This window comes from Periplaneta americana, chromosome 12, assembly GCF_040183065.1.
Source record: "Periplaneta americana isolate PAMFEO1 chromosome 12, P.americana_PAMFEO1_priV1, whole genome shotgun sequence".
Lineage (NCBI taxonomy): Eukaryota > Metazoa > Arthropoda > Insecta > Blattodea > Blattidae > Periplaneta > Periplaneta americana.
The window spans coordinates 36308195-36327882 of NC_091128.1; the positions used below are offsets into that span (position 1 = coordinate 36308195).

At 37.4% G+C, this 19688-nt stretch overlaps 1 protein-coding gene across 6 annotated transcripts in view; it reads right to left on the reverse strand.

Moving 5' to 3' along the window:
- The window catches only part of LOC138710270 (zinc finger protein ZFP2-like), an 83729-nt gene that overhangs the window by 42492 nt on the left and 21549 nt on the right, over positions 1-19688 (reverse strand). For 2 of the 6 annotated variants that reach the window (XM_069841006.1, XM_069841007.1), the window contains exon 3: positions 18745-18882. In XM_069841006.1, coding sequence (XP_069697107.1) covers positions 18745-18882 — 138 coding nt within the window. Of the gene's footprint in view, positions 1-12312; positions 13625-13834; positions 13940-14025; positions 14092-16713; positions 16784-16926; positions 16992-17104; positions 17364-18744; positions 18883-19688 lie in introns of those variants that run through there. The other 4 variants (XM_069841009.1, XM_069841008.1, XM_069841011.1 and 1 more) reach the window with 4 other exon arrangements.

Here is a 19688-nt window from a genome sequence, read left to right on the forward strand (position 1 = left end):
CGCTTTCTCGGCCTCTGCACTTATTACAGAAGGTTCGTAGCTGGGTACGCCAACATTGCTAAGCGTCTAACCCAGCTGACCGAGGAGAAACGACAATTCCAATGGACGGACGAGGCGGAGTCATCCTCCCAGTCACTGAAAGAGGCGCTCTGCACTGCTCCTGTACTCGGATACCCCATCCCTGGAAGGAAGTTCACACTCGACACGGACGCTAGCAACGTAGGCATCGGCGGAGTACTCTGTCAGGAACAGGACGGGCAAGAGAGGGTGATTGCCTACTTCAGCCGAACACTATCCAGGGCTGAGAGAAACTACTGTGTGGCGCGTAGAGAGCTTCTTGCCATTGTGGTAGCCCTGAAGCATTTCCACAAATATTTGTATGTCCAGGAATTCCATCTGAGGACAGACCATTCTGCATTCACCTGGCTATTGGGCTTCAAGAATCTGGAGCGGCAGATCGCCCGTTGGGTTCAACGACTGCAGGAGTAGAACTTCACTTCCGAACACCGCCAAGGGAAGAAACATTCCAACGCTGATGCACTATCACGACGCCCGTGCCCGGATGGCTGCAAACACTGCCTGAAAGTAGAAGAGCGAGATAGCGCCCACGCAATCCGAGCAATTGCCGCCCAGCCGAGCCCAGGATGGGATAACGCCGCCATAAGGAGGGAGCAGCTGGAGGACTCAAACATCGGACAGCTACTGCGTGATGTGGAGCCCGGCCAGAGACCAGTATGGGCCGATATCGCCAACCGTAGCACAACTTACAAGAGCTACTGGGCACAGTGGGAATCCTTCACTGTCAAGGACGGTATCCTGAAGAGGATTTGGGAGTCGGCCGATGGAAGAACCCGCATAGAACTTGTCCTGCCCAGGAGCAAGGTGAAGGAAGTGCTGGAGGAGACTCATGCTGGAGTGACTGGAGGCTACCTGGGAGCCAACAAGACACTGGACAAGTTAAAGCAGAGGTTCTACTGGTTGCATCAGAGAACCGACACGGCATAATGGTGCCGAAGATGCGACACCTGTGCAGCCAGTCGCGGACCAAGGACACGCAGCAGGGGAGCCATGCAGGAGTACAACGTGGGAGCTCCTTTTGAAAGGATCGCCATCGACGTTGCAGGACCGTTCCCAGTCACGGATCGCGGGAACCGCTACCTGCTAGTCGCCATGGATTACTTCACAAAATGGCCAGAGGTGTACGCGTTACCCAACCAAGAGGCTTCGACGGTGGCCGACGCGCTGCTTGACAACTTTATCTGCCGATTTGGGATGCCCCAGGAATTGCATAGCGATCAGGGGCACAACTTCGAATCCAACCTGATGGGAGAATTGCTCGGGCGTCTGGGGGTGCATAAAACCAGGACCACTCCCCTCCATCCACAGTCCGACGGTATGGTGGAACGCTACATCAAAACCGTGGAAGAGCACCTGCGGAAGGTGGTGTCCAACCATCAACGAGACTGGGATGTCAGAGTCCCACTGTTCCTCTTGGCCTACAGAGCTTCGGTCCACGATACAACAGGGATTACACCGGCAAACATGGTCTTCGGGAGAGAGCTGCGCCTGCCCTGTGATCTGCTGTTTGGCACGCCACCCAGCGCCGACCAGCCAGCGACTGACTATGTGGCAGAACTCACCGAGAAGTTGAATGGAGTCCACCAACTGGCCAGAGAGCACTTCAAGATGGCCAGCGACAGGATGAAAGTGCGCTACGATAGATTAGCCAACTCTGCAGGATTCCAGGAGGGCGACCTGGTGTGGCTGTATCGACCTACCAGGATCAAAGGAAAATCACCAAAGCTGCAGCGTGCCTGGGATGGACCATACCGCGTGGTAATCCGGATCAACGACGTGGTGTACCGCATCCAGCGACAACCCCGAGAGAAGATGATGGTGGTGCATCTGGACCGACTAGCGGCCTACCAAGGGACTGTCCGGGGCGGCCAGTCCTAAGGAGGGAGCAATGTGACAGCGACGTGAGATTCGAACCTCACGACCAGCAGAAGGAAGTGCAAAGTCGGCCGTGTTTTGGGCGGGTTGCGCGCGCATCTGCCTCCTGGGGCATGGCTACGCGCGAAGAAGGAGGGGAGCAGCAGCGTGCGAGATTATTCGAGAATGCTATCCTGACATCCGTGGAAATCTTCTAGGCATCTATTGATTATTCGAGATCGCGAACTATCCAGAACTCGTACTTTCTCGCAACGATAGTTTGGTTATAAAAGAGAAGACGCAAGTGAACGCGAGACAGTCATACAGTCATTCAGTCAGAGAGTAAGTCAGTAGACAGCAAGCCAGTCTTGTGTAGCAGTGAAGCCAGCTTCGAGACCAGAGCGCGACTTGAGTTGTGTCCGTAACTATGGAGCCTGAAGCCCGGAGTTCGAGTGCAGTGGACCGCAGTTGGGGGACCTGAGTTCGAAGTTCAGAGGATCGTATCTGAAGTTCTGGGGTTCGAGATCCTATGAACGCGAGTGACTGAGCTAGAAGAACTAGCCAAGACAAACGAGCTGTGAACTGAGAACTGACAGTCCTGTGTTGTAAATAGTGTTTTGTAAATATTAGTTAAGATTAAAAGTTCATTGTTGTTCGTAATAGTCCAAGTAAATTGTCATTGTCGTCAGTGGAGTGCAATAACGAACGCTGAGTTGCTGTGCGGAGAGCAAATCCTATTGTTGAGATAATAAAATTACATTGTTGTTACTAATAAAAGTTTAAAATATCTTCAAATATTTCTATTTTATGCTTTTTTAACGTTTGTTTTCATTCACACTACACTTTAAATTTTCATTCGCCTACCTTCTTTCTCGAAAGAAAATTGTTTTACTAAATCTTCAGTTTTTGACAACGGAATGAAAGAATGTAATTTTAATTGTAATTTGTGTATTGGTTTAGATTGTGGTATCTGGCCTGCAAATTTTCAGTGTGGTTTTTGTGCTTATTCAATGGACAATAAACGACACGTTAGAAATGTTTTTGTGACCAATCAAACAGTTCTTTTTGGTGTTGTTATAGGATCTTGTACAGGCTGGCTCTTGTGGCAAAGCTTTTAAAAGTTCCTCCAGTGCCATCACATGGAACTTTACCATGAGACGTAAAGAAGTTTCATTCAGCGCTAATTCCATAATCGTCTTCATGTAAGCAATTATTTTTAAATTCTTTTTGTTTTTGTTTTGTGAACTTGATCCATCGGAAAAGTAGAAGATTTTTTTCATATAGTTGAATTCTTACTTTGAGAAATTGATTGCTTCGGATTGAAAAAAAGTGAAAGGAATCGGTGTCATGTTTCATGCTTTCTAAGATGACAACTATACTTTTGTGATGAATTTCTGTATCTTCTTTGAAATATACTTCGAAAGGATGTATTGTGGCTTGGCATTTGTTCCAATCCACCTTGTACTGAATATTGTATGAATAATCTTCAGAAAAGTCTGCAATAACTATTTAATTTTTAGGTTGTAGATTTTCTTTGAATTCTAGCAAAAATTAAATATGGTTGACTTTTGAAGGGATGACGAACCATCTTCTACATGAAAAACTTTACTTGCTGGGGAGCCTTTTACTTTTTGAAACTTTTCACGGGGGTACCGTATCGTTTTTGTAGTAGTTTTCGTTTCTTGATAGGAGATTCTATTGACATCAAACTCTTGTTGAATTCCTCAATATTACTGATTTCTAGTGCTGTATCCATATAACTTCTAGAAGAAGAACTGGGATAATCACTTTCTCTGTCCGAATTTCTATTTGATTCATGTTTATTAATATCACAAGAACTACCGGCTTCACATATAATTTCACTTGACCTATCCTGAAGTTGATATATTTTTTTACGGAACGAATAACATATTCGCACATTCAAAGACTCCTTTAAATTGAGCTTTATCAATAAATCGCGACTTACGCGTCTTAGTGTACTTTTCTTTTTAAAAGCGTGATTAGGAAGGTCAAATGGATTTAAACACTTGTTATATATTACGCAATCTTTACCGTCATTCATGTTGTATAGAAGTCACGTCACTCCATGAAATTCAAACCCTGGCTGATTATTTTTCTCTTCTATATTTTGTCTTCTGCCATCTGTTTACTGTCAAATTTTACTGCCTTACCCAGCCTTGCTATCGTTAAACACTTGGCTATATTACAGTATAAAAATAGAGCATTGTGAAGGGCTCCCCCTCTTAGCTAAGCTGACAATAATAAACTAACTTTAGATAAGATATTTACTGTTCCTAAGGTATTAATCATTTGATGAATGAATGCATTTGTTTGGAAGTGTGGCGACATAGGAGGATTTCGTAAAACTTTCCGTGGGCAGCCTTCTAGTCCACGGCCACAAGCAGTTCATTAGCTGGGGATCGCGAGCACATGCATGTCTCCGGAAAATAAATTGTTACAAATGTATGTGTGCAGATCCCACATTTCTAAATGCCTTAGTGTACAGATAATATGTACATCAGAGAACAAGTCTATATTTTTTTTCAGATTTTAACTTGGCTATATAATATAGCAATTTTGCTTTGAAAAATAAATGATTAAAAAATTAGGCCAAATTTTTAATTTATTTGTGATAAGCCTAAAGTAATAAAAAAAAGTGTTGTATTTAGTGTTTCAAATGCGCCAAACCCCAAATTTCAATTATATGTAGACACAGAGTTCCAAGTGAGTTTTTGTAACAGTGCGCGCATAATTGGCGTAATTTCAAATAGTCATAATTACACAAATAATTAATAATTGTGAAAATAAAACAATACGGGTCTCCTTGTTAGATATCTGGAATTCATGAAAAAAAAAATCGACCACTTACGAGAAGGTCGTGTTTTATTGCTGTGCGATTTGACGTGGAATGACTCATATGAGGATGTTGTCCCTCGGCAATTATAACGGTATGTAGATTATTTTTGTGAGAAATTCTTGTATCCCAAGAACTATCCATTGTGTCTTTTGTCTCTGAGGAATTGTCAAAGATAAAATGTAAAAATATAATCCAAACTAAAAAAACAGCATGTGCGAAAACATGGGACCGATTTGTCAATGAAATCTATACATCCAGCTACTTAAATGTTCCTTTTTATAAGATTACAGCTTTTAGTCACTCCTGCTTGTGCCATACGAAAGCTTGCTTTTCGTACGAATCTACTGTCAAATTATTCCTTTTAGGAAACTTCGCAAATTTAGTGCACAGGGATTCCTTCTCTATGAACATAATGCCAATAATATCTGACAGATGAAAACTGCTTATAAAATTCGTTCAACCAGGTTTTCCATTTTGAGAACTCCCCCAGATAATGTTTATTTTCAACAAAGTTGGAGTTTGGAGTTAGGCCATAATAGGTTCTAGAAAACTTATACACTCTCTTCAATACTACAAATGATAAAAATTGGGAAACTGAACATTTTAATTTTTCAGAAAATTTCACTTAAATGGAATCTCTTCTGCAGTACACTAAAAAAAAAAATCTATTTCGTTTATATGACGTCATTTCATTTTCGACTAATGGAATGTAATGAGATTTTGAATTCCAACCAATCACAGTCATACATCGCAATAATTTTTGCTGCTCGATTAATCGCTATCAGTTTTGCATATTCGTTCTTTTGTTTGGTCAGTGTCGCTAACTGTTTGACCTTAAATTAATGAGCTTGGATCCACTGTACTAAATAAAGTGTGAAATCCTCCTTTCACTTCTAAGTACATCTTCATCTTCTAATTCCATGTCCATTGTATCTGAAGACAAGGCATCCCTTCATAACAATTGTTCATTTAATTAATGTATTAATCAGGTCATTTGTAATTACATTATAAAATTTTTAAATTAAATAATGATTACAGCAGATAATGAAAATGTATTTCTGTTAAAACAACAAGAGAAAAGCGCAGTACATGTAATTAACATTGTTAGATCAGAATTTCGCTTTTCTCAATTGGTATTACTGAATAACATTCTTTTTTTTTTTTTTTTTTTTTCATTGCAGTAATCGATATTCATCTGTGTCAACTTTACAATGTCTGAATAGGTTAAGTCTTAATAAATATACAATTATTAACATTTAGTGAGCAAATTTTAGAATATACTATTTACATTTTTATATTATTAATGAAATAGTCCTAATAAATGTCACTCGAGGTCCGAGATTATTATAGATAATTTTTAACAGAGTATGACAATACGCCTCATCCAAAACAAAATAAATCCTTTTCAACCTAAAAATTAAAATGTAGATACAAGAACACCGGGAGGGGGCGGGGGAACGGAGGAGGGAAATTCCTGATCTTAAATTCAACACATTATGCTACACATTGCAGAAATAATACCTCACTAAGGGAAAATGTAGCAAGGAAGACTACTTTTCAAATGTAACATTTAATATGAAATAGTAGTTAACCATCAGACTTCTCTGCAACAAATTAATAATAAGCAGAGTGATGAGAGTCTTAGGGCCTGTACTGCGACTGTCGGATAAAGTTCTGGTTTAAACGTATCCGGCAGATGGCATATTTGTCCGGAACTTGGGTTGTAATCGCGTACTACGACTTTCGGTTATGTGCAATCTGGAGGCTAAACTTCCAGATTAGCAATCCAGAAGGCAGAGTGGCAGATAGGCGTTATCCGGAGGTTGGAACTCGGTGTTTAAATCAAGATGGCTGCACGTCGTACAGCTGGTGATTTTGTGGATGAATTTAATTTTAATACCGATTCCGATGATGAAGTTCTAGAGCAGATGCTTCGTGATGCCAGAAGAGCAAAGCGGATCAGGCCACGTCCAGATAATTTTGAAGAGTGGGACGACGACGAATTTTTGAGACGGTTTCGAATATCAAGTTTTACATGAAATTAATGTCAACTGCAACATAACACAGATCGGTAAGTACATAGTTAATAATAAGCTACATCATATCGGTACTGCATTAATATTTTGTATAATAGTACTGTAATAATTATTTTAAAGTACAGTAACCTGTAATACAGTAAAAGTGAGGTTAGAATGTTGCTTCATGCAGGTATTGTTGCCCTTACAAGATATTGAAGCGATTGATATAATAATATATGGCAACCTACAATAATAACAGTTTCAAAATACTTTTACATAAAAAAATAACAGTATATTGTGAATTTTATTAGTTACAACAATGTAATTTATTCGTCACAACAATAATTCCTTTCTACAATTCACCTTAAACGCTCTCGTCAACAATTGGATCTCCACTCAACACCGTATTCGTTATAGCACTCCACCGACGACAATGACAATTTACTTGGACTATTACGCACAACAATGAACTGTTAATCTTAACTAATATTTACAAAGCACTATTTACAAATCAGAACTACCAGTTCTCAGTTCACAGTTCTTCTATCTCAGTCACTCGAGTTCACGGTATCTCGAACCACAGACCTTCAGAGACAGTTCACTGTACTCGAACTCGGGTCCCTCCAACTGCGGTCCACTGCACTCGAACTGAGGTCCCTCCAACTGCGGTCCACTGCACTCGAACTCAGGCCTTCGGATGCTGACGCAGATGCGGACGCACACTCGAGTCGAACTCCGGCTGGCTTGCTTGCTCTGGCTTTCTCACTGACTGAATAACTGAAAACTCTGCTCGAGTTCGCTGGCGCCTGCTCTTTTATAGCAAAATCATAGTTGCGAGAACCTTCTACAGGTGTGTAGAGAATTATCTCGATATCTCTACATCGACAGACTTCTGGAATAGTCGAGAAGGTCGTTCCACATTCACTGCGTTAAGTAGCAGCTGCGCGCGCAGACTCGCTCCACTCTCTCGCCGTGTTGGCCCTTTCCCCTCTTCGCCGCGTGCCATTACAAAGTGCTCCGCGCGATCTTCTCTCCACCGCGCGACGTCACTCAATGTTCTGTGGAGCCTGTGCGATCTGCTTTCTTGCGGGACGCTTGTCGTGAGTTCGAATCTCACGTCGCTGTCACAATATAATATATCCAAATACGACTTGACATGGTATGTTGCTTCATGCAGGTCTTCTGTTGCCGTAACAAGGTATTAAGGTGATTGATATAATAATATATGGCAACCTATAATAATAACAGTTTCAAAATATTTTTACAAAAAAAATAATAATAATAGTACCGGTATATATTATATCCAAATAAGACTTTATATGGTAAACTATGATTTCGTCACAATTGCGTTACCACTTTAAGGTACAAATGTATTCACGTATTTGGCTTTCAGTCAAGTCATATGTACCTTAAGCGAAAGAAAAATTGAGTGGCGACACCAGTTCGCACCAAATAAGGGTGGAAAGTAGCTGTGAAAGTGGAGGCCATTGGAGAGGTATGGACAGGCGAGATCGCTCTGTCGAGGTGGAAGGGGTAGGCAGCAGGGAGGGGCAGCACATTCATTTCATTAGTGTGTTTCCTTACTTATTACAGAGAAAAGACAAGTTTTCGTATGATCGAGTTAGTGACAGGTTAGGTTAGTATGCTCACAATTGTTTAAAAACAAAAAATCACTTCTACAGCCAAAACTCTCTCTCGCAGGCTATCCTGTAGGGAGTCCTTGCTATTTGCCTTCTTTTGGTAACGCTATTGTAAAGATTTACTGGTAAAGGTGTAACCATATCTCATTATTTGTACATTTTTTTTCAGAAATAATGCCTTAGCTCCAATGAACCAACTACTACTGGCATTCAGGTTCTAAGCCACTGGGGGAACATTGACAACAGTAGGAGATTTTTGTGAGGTCCACAAAATTACAGCAGGAACTGTTGTCAATAGAGTTAGTGCAGCACTTGCTTCACTTCGAGGAACATATGTTAAGATGCCTCAAGGAAGAAGAGAAATTCACACTCTGCAAACCAACTTCTACAGATTAGCAGCATTTCCCCATGTGATTGACTCACTGGATTGCACACATGTTCGCATAAAATCTCCAGGTGGAGATACTCCTGAAGACTTCAGGAACAGAAAAGGTTACTTTTCTATAAATGTGCAAACTGTATGCGATCCACGGCTAAGGATTAGAGACATTGTGGCAAGGTGGCCAGGATCAAGCCATGATTCAACAATTTTCAGCAATTCTGCTATCAAGGCAAGATTGGAGCAAGGTGAGTTTGGGGATTCAGTTCTTGTGTGCGATTCAGGGTATGCCCCTGGTTTACACTTGCTACCCCCACTCAGAAATCCATCAACTCGAGCTCAGCAGTTATACAACGAGTCTCTTATAAGAACTCTTAACACTGTTGAGAGGCAGTATGGTGTGTGGAAAGCCCGTTTTCCAGTGCTTGCACTAGGTATCAGGCAGAAAATTGAAAATGTTCAGGCTGTGATAGTCGCATGTGCAGTTTTACATAATGTTGCTATTGATAATAATGAACAGCAACCAACTCTTGAGCCAGAAGTTGAGGCTAGAGTCAGACAGGCTATAGAGGAAGGTGAAGTTCACGTTGGTTTAAATGAGAATAATGGACCAGAAGCTGTCAGACATACCTTCATCCAGCATTTTGAACGGCTTCTGTGAATTTTTAGCAACAGCCACTAATTCTTTTGATTTTATCAACACTTTCACTCGTTGGGTGGTACATGTCCGGCAGATAGGGTTGCCAACCCTCCCATATTTTCCAGAATCTCCCTATTTGCCCTTAATTTTTAACAGTCTCCTGGCTCCCATATTATTCTTCTCTTTTAGCATTTTCCCCCCTTATTTTTGCATTGTGTAAAAATTTTTTATTGTAAACATTTGATTTTGCCGTGAATGAGGATTGTTTATATTATGAATTTTGTTATTCAAGAAATGCATTAAAATGTGCAGTCCTTTTCAGAAAATAATGCTTGCTAGAAATGGGTTTTAGTGCTCACCCGTTCAAAATCAAACCATGTTAATGTTATAAATTTGGAAAAACTGGCTAGTTTTGTTCTAAGCAAACCAAGCAGTAATGCTCATACAAAGAGGGTGTTTCACCTCGTGAACAATAACTGTACAGATGTTTGAAACATGAGCACAACGCATTTCGACTTCAGGCTGGTATTTATTTATTATTTTATACTTTATTGGCATCTCTTCCTTTATTAGTTGGTGTATTTTATATTTATAGTTTTTTGGGTTTATTATAGTCCTTTATTAATAAGTAATTTTTATATTAATAATTGGCTATATTTGTGTATAATTATGGCAATTTTTTGTTAAATGCCAAATCAAAGCTGAAAACTGCAGTCGGCTTCAACTACATATGACGCAAGACAAAATCTGTCTCAAAATACTCTTAATTTAAGCCTAGCTGCCAAAATGAAGAATAAAGTTGTCTTTTAGTAACAGAACGGAAAAATTTGTCTATTTTCTATGTGAAATTTTGTCGATTCCTTTAGTCTCCCGTATTTTCTTAAAAAAAAGTTGGCAACCCTACCACAGACCCTCTATTGTAGTTACAAATGATAATTACCAGTATGTATTAATCAGCTTCTGGAAAAATGTAATGTATGCATCAAATTCTCTCGATTTAAGGAAGTTGCTCTCTCTTTTGTTTTCCAATATATTGATATTAGGTCATTATGTGTCTTAAGAAATTCACAGACTTGTATGGGATACATAGGCTATCCAGCTCTACTTCTTCATGGCATAGGAGACAATTAGGTGTCGTGGTTATTCAAGGAATCCTATAGAGATGTCTGATTAAACCATTGTGTCTAGTATTAATCTAAATATGGCTACAATTAATTTACTAGGTGTTTCAGATATCAAACCAGGATTCTTGAGAATTTTCATCTAATTACAATTATAATTTTCACGAATTAATTTTAAATTGTAATTACAATGTTCTTTTTATGATTATTTTTATTTGTTAACATGTAAGTTGTCTATTTACATATTATTTGTCATAATGTGTTAAAATGCATTGTAAAGCTATGTTTTTATCTAAATTTTGAATTTGTTTTATGATATGAATTTTGTTAATTTTTTACATTTTTTGACATGTAATAGATGCTACTGCTTCAATCGTTTGCAGCCTCAGAATCAGATAATATAACAATTTCCTGCACTGTTGCAACCACAGAAATATTTTTTTCCAGAGATGTATAAATTGCTTCAATTTCACTATCAAAACATGTGGCACATTCACCTGCTTTCTTTAAAAAAAAGAGAGAGAGAGAAGTGACAAGTTCCACTTGCATCACCTTCTTCAACCTTGTCTGAGAGAGAATTGTCAGTAGCCTAATGAGTCCATTCAATCGATGGATAATTTGTATAAATTGTTTCTGATGTAATAACTTCTGCTTCAGAAGGAATGTATGTTTCTTATTAGCAGTTTTAAGTCCAGACTATTTTATCTAGATAGTATCAATTGGGTTTTTACTGTATGATAGAATTTCTTTTTGTTTTAGTGCCTAAATTGTTTTTTCGTTTGATCAACTTTCATATGAATCCAGCTTTTTTTCTTAATCTGGGCTTTCAATCTAGAATCTAGTCCATGTATCACAGTTTAGCTGCCTAATTAATTTTACATAAGTTAATAGAACTTGCATGTTAAATTCTAAATTTAATAGTTTGATTGAAGTGATGATTGTAATGCTTCAGTGGGAGTAGTTTTAATTGCGTGAGCTATGAAGTGTAAGGCTTGGTATTTAACTTTTTTCGAGGGATTCTGTTATTTGGATGCAGTTATGAACTCTCCTGAGTACAAGTTTTATGGTACATATTACAGGTAGTGATTTAAGTTTCCCTAGAACCGTCATATTTTGTGCTTGCTTATCTCTTAAAGTTTTGGCATTGACATTTACTTCAGTTAAGAGAGCTCTTCAATTCATGGTAGGCTAATAAATCATGTACGTACCCGCAAGGCGGGGGGGGGGGGTTTGCCAGGTTTAAACCCCTCCTCCCCAAACTTAAAATGACATATTTAGATTCAAATATTTTCTTCTATCCATAATCGTTTTCCCCTTCTCTAATTTTTCACTGTCAGAGTAACATAGACAATACGTTAATGATGTGGTGAGGAGAAGAGGGAAGGAAATCCGGGAAATAAATAGATTGGTATTGGACCAGGAGAGATATAAGAAATGGGTGGAGGACCCGATGCTGCAAGGCATAAGGGATAGATGATGATGATGAAGAAGAAGAAGAGTAACATAGTCCTCCTGCCTCCTCCTTGAATGTAATCCCTTTGCTTGGGCACGTTCAAATTATAACAATGCTATCTTTATTATAGAGAGACCTACCGCCTAGTACCAACCTATAATAAAATGAAGTCGACACAATATGAAATTTAACTTGTTGTGAAACATATTGAAAAGGTGGTTTTGATAGTTCTGCAATGCAGATGTTAAATATCATGCATTTGTCAATTTTAAACTCTTTTTAAGAGGGGTATTCACTGGTTCGTTACCTTGAGTTCTGACTTTATTCTTAAAAGTGTAACACTTTGTGCATTTGAGAGTTCATATTTTTAATATAAACTTCACATTATCGTTCCAGGTTTTTTGATATGTCTAAGCGACTGCAAAGCTCAGTTTTACAATTCTTTTGCAAAAAGTCACATAGTCATTCTCCCGAGGTTGGTGAAAAGTTCATATTGACAAATGTTTCTTCACAGCCAGTGTGCCAATGTTGTGGGCATTCTTCACTGATTTCACATCCCCTGTGAAAAGAATGCTGATGATGATGATACACAACATTTAAAATACCGATAATGTAAATTGTAAACAATTTTAATAATAACCCCCCTTGACAAAATTCTGCTTATGCCACTTTATGCACACATATTCATATTATTAATTTTTAAACATATTTCATTCCTTGAATTCATCACAGTACTAAGATATCTGACACAATGGAGATGCACTATAGCTACAATTCAAATTGCAATTTATTTATTTCTCATAAACAAAATATCGTTGACGCAACATTTCTCAGGAGGCATAATTATTTATTGCATCCACTACATCATTATCACATTTACAAATTAATAATTAAAAAATAGGTAAGAATGCATAATAACTATAATTTAACACAACACAAATACAAATGTAACTACACAATACTTGAAACTTAATTCTACTGTATAGGCCTATACACTATACTTGAAATTCAAATTCAATACCTGAAACACTACACTATGGAAACAGTTAAAGTTAACCCCTTTCCGCATACTGGGACAGATATGGCACATACCGGTTTTATATTCATATAACTGATAATATAAGCATATATTTCGAAATGCATACTAGGACAGATATGGCACACTGTCAAGAATAACTGGATTTGACCATGTGTCATCAGTTTGAGGAAAGAGAGAACTATGTATGTAGTGTGCTGTATCTGTCCCATTCGGTAAAGGGTTAACTTTCTTGATAATGATACTGTACCTACTACTATTTTGCATTATTAAATCAAGATGTTAATATAATTTTTCCTCATTTTTTATATTGCTTCTTTTCTTTCTAATATCTAATTTCAAACTTCGAAGTTGAGCTTTCCTTATCTCAATTTCTTTCTTTCTTATTTCCAAGTCAAATTCGTGCAGTTCCTGCTCCCTCTTCTCTCTTTGAGCAAACTGTTTCCTTAACAGCTCCTGTTGTAGGGTAGCCACACAAGTTTTTTCTGTCACCCACGAATTCAGCTTCTGGCCACTAATAGAATATGTCCTCGTACATGGCCCACCTGCTAAAGAGAGAAAAAAGTAATGTGAAAACCACAAATGGTGCTTCTGATATGCCAAACCCCATCTCCTTCCAAACATAATGGCATGACTTTTATTTGTAATAATTTTTAGTACAATGTGAGCATCCAACTTTCAACCAATATCATTGTAATAGTATTGAAGTCCATGTAGTTCTTACATCTCAAGTATAATGAAGTCTACATTAAACTTACAGTTTGCTGAGGGAGAAGAATTTCTCATTGCAGTCAGTGCATTCCTTAGGGGCTTGCTTTTCCTCTTTTTTAGCATCCTTGGAGTGTAATTGGACCAGTCATCAGCTGAAATATTTGAGAGGAATATACGACTGTATTCAGATATTTGTGAGTTTACACTGAATATACCAGTTTTTTCACTTAATACTTACATTCACTGTGCTGTGTAGACAGCCCTGCAGGGAAAGAACCTTCAACACCATCTGCACCAGTTGATCCTATAATGTTTTAAGATTCGAGTTAATTCTTACAGTATTTGATTGTGGAGAAAGATGTTCTACTAGAAAAGTATGGACTCTTCAAAGTCACTTGTAGCTGTTCTGTATTTTCTAATGTGCTCTTAATCCAAACTCAAAGAAAGACAAAGAGAGAGGGAAAACAAAAGTTGTATTACAAATCGGTTACCAGTAATGTTTTTATCTTGTGAAAACTTATTTTTAAGTTTTCCTGTATATAATATTGTAATGCAAAGATGTTTTGGTTTCATGATATTAATTTTTTGTCACCATGTCATTTATGTTTTAACTTGAATTTTTTTTTTAACTTTTGCATCATATCTATTGCTCACTGTAGATTTCATTTTATATTATGTGTCAATTTTTATTTTGAATGTGTTGATTGGAAATGCTGTATAGCTTCCATGGTGCCTTTGAATCTTTATTTTGAATATTGTAAAGCAAGGAAATAATGTGTGCTTCTGCAAGTATAGTTAGGTATATATTTTGTAATAACCATGTATGAAAATTTAGACAAGTAAAGGGAACATAACATAGAAGTATTTAACAAGCGGCATAAAACAGGTTAATGTGACATAAATGTATAAAAGAAAACAACAATAGTATGAAGTATGATTGATTAAACGACAAGGAAATAAAGTTTTCAAATGTACATGTTCCAATGGGAAGAACATTCGCCTAAGGGATTTTCACTAAGTGAAAGAAGCAGTAGACACATGCTTTGAAGTATTAGGTGTAATGGAGTTTCAGTTTGTGGATCAATGATTCAACCAAAAGTCAAAGGATAACTTTAACAATTGTAGTCGGAAAAATGTTTGGGTAAAACCTTGTTTCTTCAGTATAACGTATATGAAATAATATATATTTTCTGATGTACATTATATTGATTTCACTGCACTTTCTTTTGTCTGATAAAGTACCTACAATCCGACTATTGGGCATTATAAAGAGATATACCAACTGGAAGAATTGGAGATGGTGGGTTTGTTGATTGGGGCGTGAGAAACAATTACCGGATTCCTGGTACAGTTTTGAAAGGAAATTTTGTCTACACCAGTTCTTAGAGATGAGATCTATTCAACTGTATAGAAACCACTGTTGTAACTTTTTTTTAATAGAACCAATTTGAACTTTCAAATTATTTGTAATTAATATAATTTGAAATATTGTTAACGAATATTATTATGTTGTATATTATGCTTTGTCTTAGAGCAACCTTCATTTTAGAGGAAGCAGAAAATAAATATACGAGATTATACTCTTTGCTGAACTCTAATTGAGGTTCTGGCTGATAAGTAGTCTACATCTATTATTCTCACTTGGCAATATATCAAAGGAAGAACAATTGTTTGTATATATCTTTACTATGATAAGCAATATATGTTACTAGTCAGTAATGTATACAATAGAACCGGCCACCATATGCCATTATCTCCTGGCTTAGTTTCCTCTCGAGTAATTACCTTATTGGTGTCCACGAGATTCCAACCTGTCTTCGGACAGTTGGCTAAACAACAACAATACTATTTTCATTACGTTATACAGTATATATTAATGTTGAAATGTTTTTACCTGTATTAAGGATTGTAATTGATTAGTTGTGACTTATGATAAGCTGATGGTGTGTGGTATTTTATCGTTCTGTTTTTCACTACTCACTGTGGCTGAAGAACTGAAGGAACTATTGATTTGTCAAATCGTCTGACTAAACAGTGTGTATGCCACATCTCAGTCAGATTGTTCTGCTCTTGTCTGTTTCTTGAAAATAAAGTAATATTATTACTTAAGGATATTTTCCTGGCACATTTGTAATTTGTCAGAATGATCTCATGTTCGAAAGATTTTCTTTTGGAATTTATTGACTTGTTTCATGCACATGACATGTTATGGAAAGTGAACTATAGAAATTACCACAACAAAGCAAAAAGAAATTAAGGTTATGATAAGCATAAGAATTCGGTCTCGTCCACTGCATTGGGTAAGCACAACAATCACAATGGCTTGGGCTACAATCCTCACTGTTATAAACTAAACAACAGGAGCAAGTTAGATAGGCCTCTGTATCTGACAATGTGTGGAGATTGTACAGATCAGTTTCATATGAAACAATTTCACTGAAGGCGAAACGGGTGCGCTTCCGAACAGGGACAGCGGCATTTCCCCTAAGGTTAGAGCCCAGTTTAGGTGTGTGTGTATTAATCGGAAATAATGTCATATAAACATGCGTCCTATTGTCAATATTTTCAAGCCCCTAATTTTCGATTAATATACACACACCTAAACTGGGCTCTAACTTTAGAGGAAATGCCGCTGCCCCTGTTCGGAAGCGTGCCTCGTAAAACTGATAGTGTATGGGGCCCTTTGGAAAGTACCTTGAAGTTGCTCTCAACTGGGCAAATGTTGTTGTTGTTGTTGTTGTTATCTAATGCCGGGCTTTGGCAACGAAACCATTAGCGTTCTTGCTCTCCAATATTTCTCTAACTGGGCAAATGTAGTTACATAGATTTCATAAAATGCCACATACATTTTTTAGCTATTTCAGATTGGAGAAGTAAGCATCAGACATAGAATGTGAAAGAACTTTATGTAGTAAAACAAAGTTACCTGGAGATATTATTGGGACGTCTGGTTCCACTTCAAAAACTTCAGACTTGTGTTGTGAATCTGAATGATACTGTGAATAAACAAGAAATAATGATTATAATGCAATACAATAATAAATAACATTTTTGTGACCATTTACAAGAATCTAGTTTCATTTTTTCATCTGTAAAGCTCATTTCTTGTTTCACTTTTCCTTACACACTAACCACTAACCTCATTTACTGCTATGTTATTTCCTGTCCCAGCATCAGTTGAACTTGGTTCAGTTGCTCCTTCTGCTGTAAAATAAATATATAATGAAAAAGAATTGAAGGTATAATGATTTTTCCAAATCAGTGTTATACAATTCTTTCTGCTTAATATTAACTTACAAAACATAAAGTGCACTTACGCATTAAGTCTGAATCAAAAATGCTGGGAAGGCCCTCAACTGATAGGTGAATTAACTCACGGACTTTCTCGAATATTTCATTTGGTTTCACTTCAGTTGGAGGGCCTCCACCTGTCTGCAGCCTGCGCTGTCTCTCTGCAGCAGCACTTTTTCGTGTGTCCTTTTTTAGAGATTCAAATTTGTTCCTAAGCTGTTTAGGAGTCCGTGTATTTGTGCTGGTGCTGTTAAACTCTTTAGAAATCTTGTCCCATGCTTCATCCTATATTATTGGAAAGAAAGAAGAAATTTACTTTCATATGTAACCCACAACATTGGACAAAATATTTGTCACTTCCTCATATTTATGTTTTATAAGCAAGCAAAAGCTTTTAAATAACTATAGAGCCAGTAGAATACAAATAGGTACATGCCTCTACATAGAAACTTAGGGGAAAATGTAATATCTGCTTTGTTATTTTACGAGGTGTCTAATGCGCATTATTATTAATAAGTGACTATTGGGAAACTGGTAGCAGCAACATATATGGAATTTAGCGAAAACTTCTGCCTAATACCGTTTCTTTCTTTAATAATGACATGACAAATATCAGCTCATTTTTATCGGTATGTAGTACACAAATTGAAAGCACACAAATATTAATCATAACGCAAAAATAATTGTGACTACTTTACTACTTCAATGTGCAATTATATACGAATAAAACAAAATGAATGCGCATCATCATGCTTACGAAAGGGCACTTTTCAGGGCCAATAATTTATTTTGTGTGCACGAGGTTGGAATTTTGAAGTAAGAGGGAAAGGAAGGAATCCGTATTTTTTAATTTATCCGGGATAACTATTATTATTATTATTATTATTATTATTATTATTATTATTATTATTATTATTATTATTATTATTATTATTATTTGAAAAGAAACATAACCTCTACAATCTTACCTTTTGCTCCTATGTGACGCTATCAGTCTTCTTATTCTCCACAATATATTTATATTTTTTTACACATTCTATTAAATTCAATGTTTCTTCATACGTATAATTTTCCGTTCTTCTTTTCTTGCCTTGAGCTTCCATTATTGTGATATAAATAATACAAACTTCGAACTTCAAAACAACTACCACGTGTAGAACGAAAGAGAAAACGGGCGAGGAAGGTATACCAATATAATAAATTTCACTAAATTTCAGTAACTTCATTGCCAACGTAATAAAAATGTTACTATATCTTCCGGATAACAATCCTGCAGTTAAAATCCGCTGGTAGTACAGAACAAAATATTTAACTTCCAGATTGCTAAACTGGAGTATACGTATCTGGAGGTTTAACAGGCGATCACAGTACAGGACCTTACTGTCGCCACAGTCTACTATATACAGTCACGAAGCTTGAGTTTTGAGGGTGCTAGAAACAATAGACTGTGACGGTTCTATTTTGCATTGCTTGTAATGAGGCGATATTAGCGATCCTAGTGGTGAGCAACTACTAATGTTTGCATATTTACTACGTATTGAGCTTCGCGACTGTATATACTAGACTGTGCTGTCGCTATGATAGACCAACTACAGCTGTAAGAGATATTGTCTGTGGCAAACAAACACAAAAGAAACATACAGCACATCCATTGTAGTCCACTCACCTCATGTTCATCTTTCATCAAAGGCAATGTAGTGGTCAAAGGAGTTTCCTCACATATAATCTCAGATGCGAGGTTATGACTGTGATCTAAATGTTCCTCCTTTATCCGAATCATATGATGCTCCAAATAATTCTGTTCCTGCATAACAAAAAACTCATTAAATGAACAATTTATTACAGGCTGTTAGAAGATGACGTCAAGGGTTATAAGCTGCTTTATGTGTCCGCAAGTCAGAGATTGATTACAACCAGCTGCTATTCTTTAGATTATGAAAACAATGAAGCTGGAATAGAGCCAGACCTTAATGCACTGGATTAATAGGCGACAGGTTGTTGAAATGTCTTCTACTGCAACTGTGAATATTGGTATTCCCCAACATTCTGTTTTAGGACCATTCCTTTTTTTACTGTAGCTGCTAATGACCTACCTGCTGTCATCCCTAAAAAAATCATTGCTTATGCTGATGATACTTACTTACAAATGGCTTGTAAGAAACCCAAAGGTTCATTCCCGCCCTCATATAAGCCCGCCATTGGTCCCTATCATCATACTCCTTCTCCTTCAAATCTATTTTAATATTATCCTCCCATCCATGCCTGGCCTTCCCAAAGATCTTTTCCTCTCAGGTCTTCCAACTAACACCCTATATGTATTTCTGGGTTCACCCATACAAGCTACATGCCCTGCCAATCTCAAATATCTGGATTTAATGTTCCTTGTTATGTTGGGTGAAAAATACAATGTGTGCAGTTCTGCATTGTGTAACTTCCTCCTTTCTTCTGTAACTTCATTCCTTCTGCACCATATATTTTCCTAAGCACCTTATTCTCGAACACCCTTAACCTTTGTTTCTCTCTCAAAGCGAGAGTCCAACTTTCACAACCATACAAAACAACCGGTAATATAAGTGTTTTATAAATTCTAACTTTCTGTTTTTTGGAGAG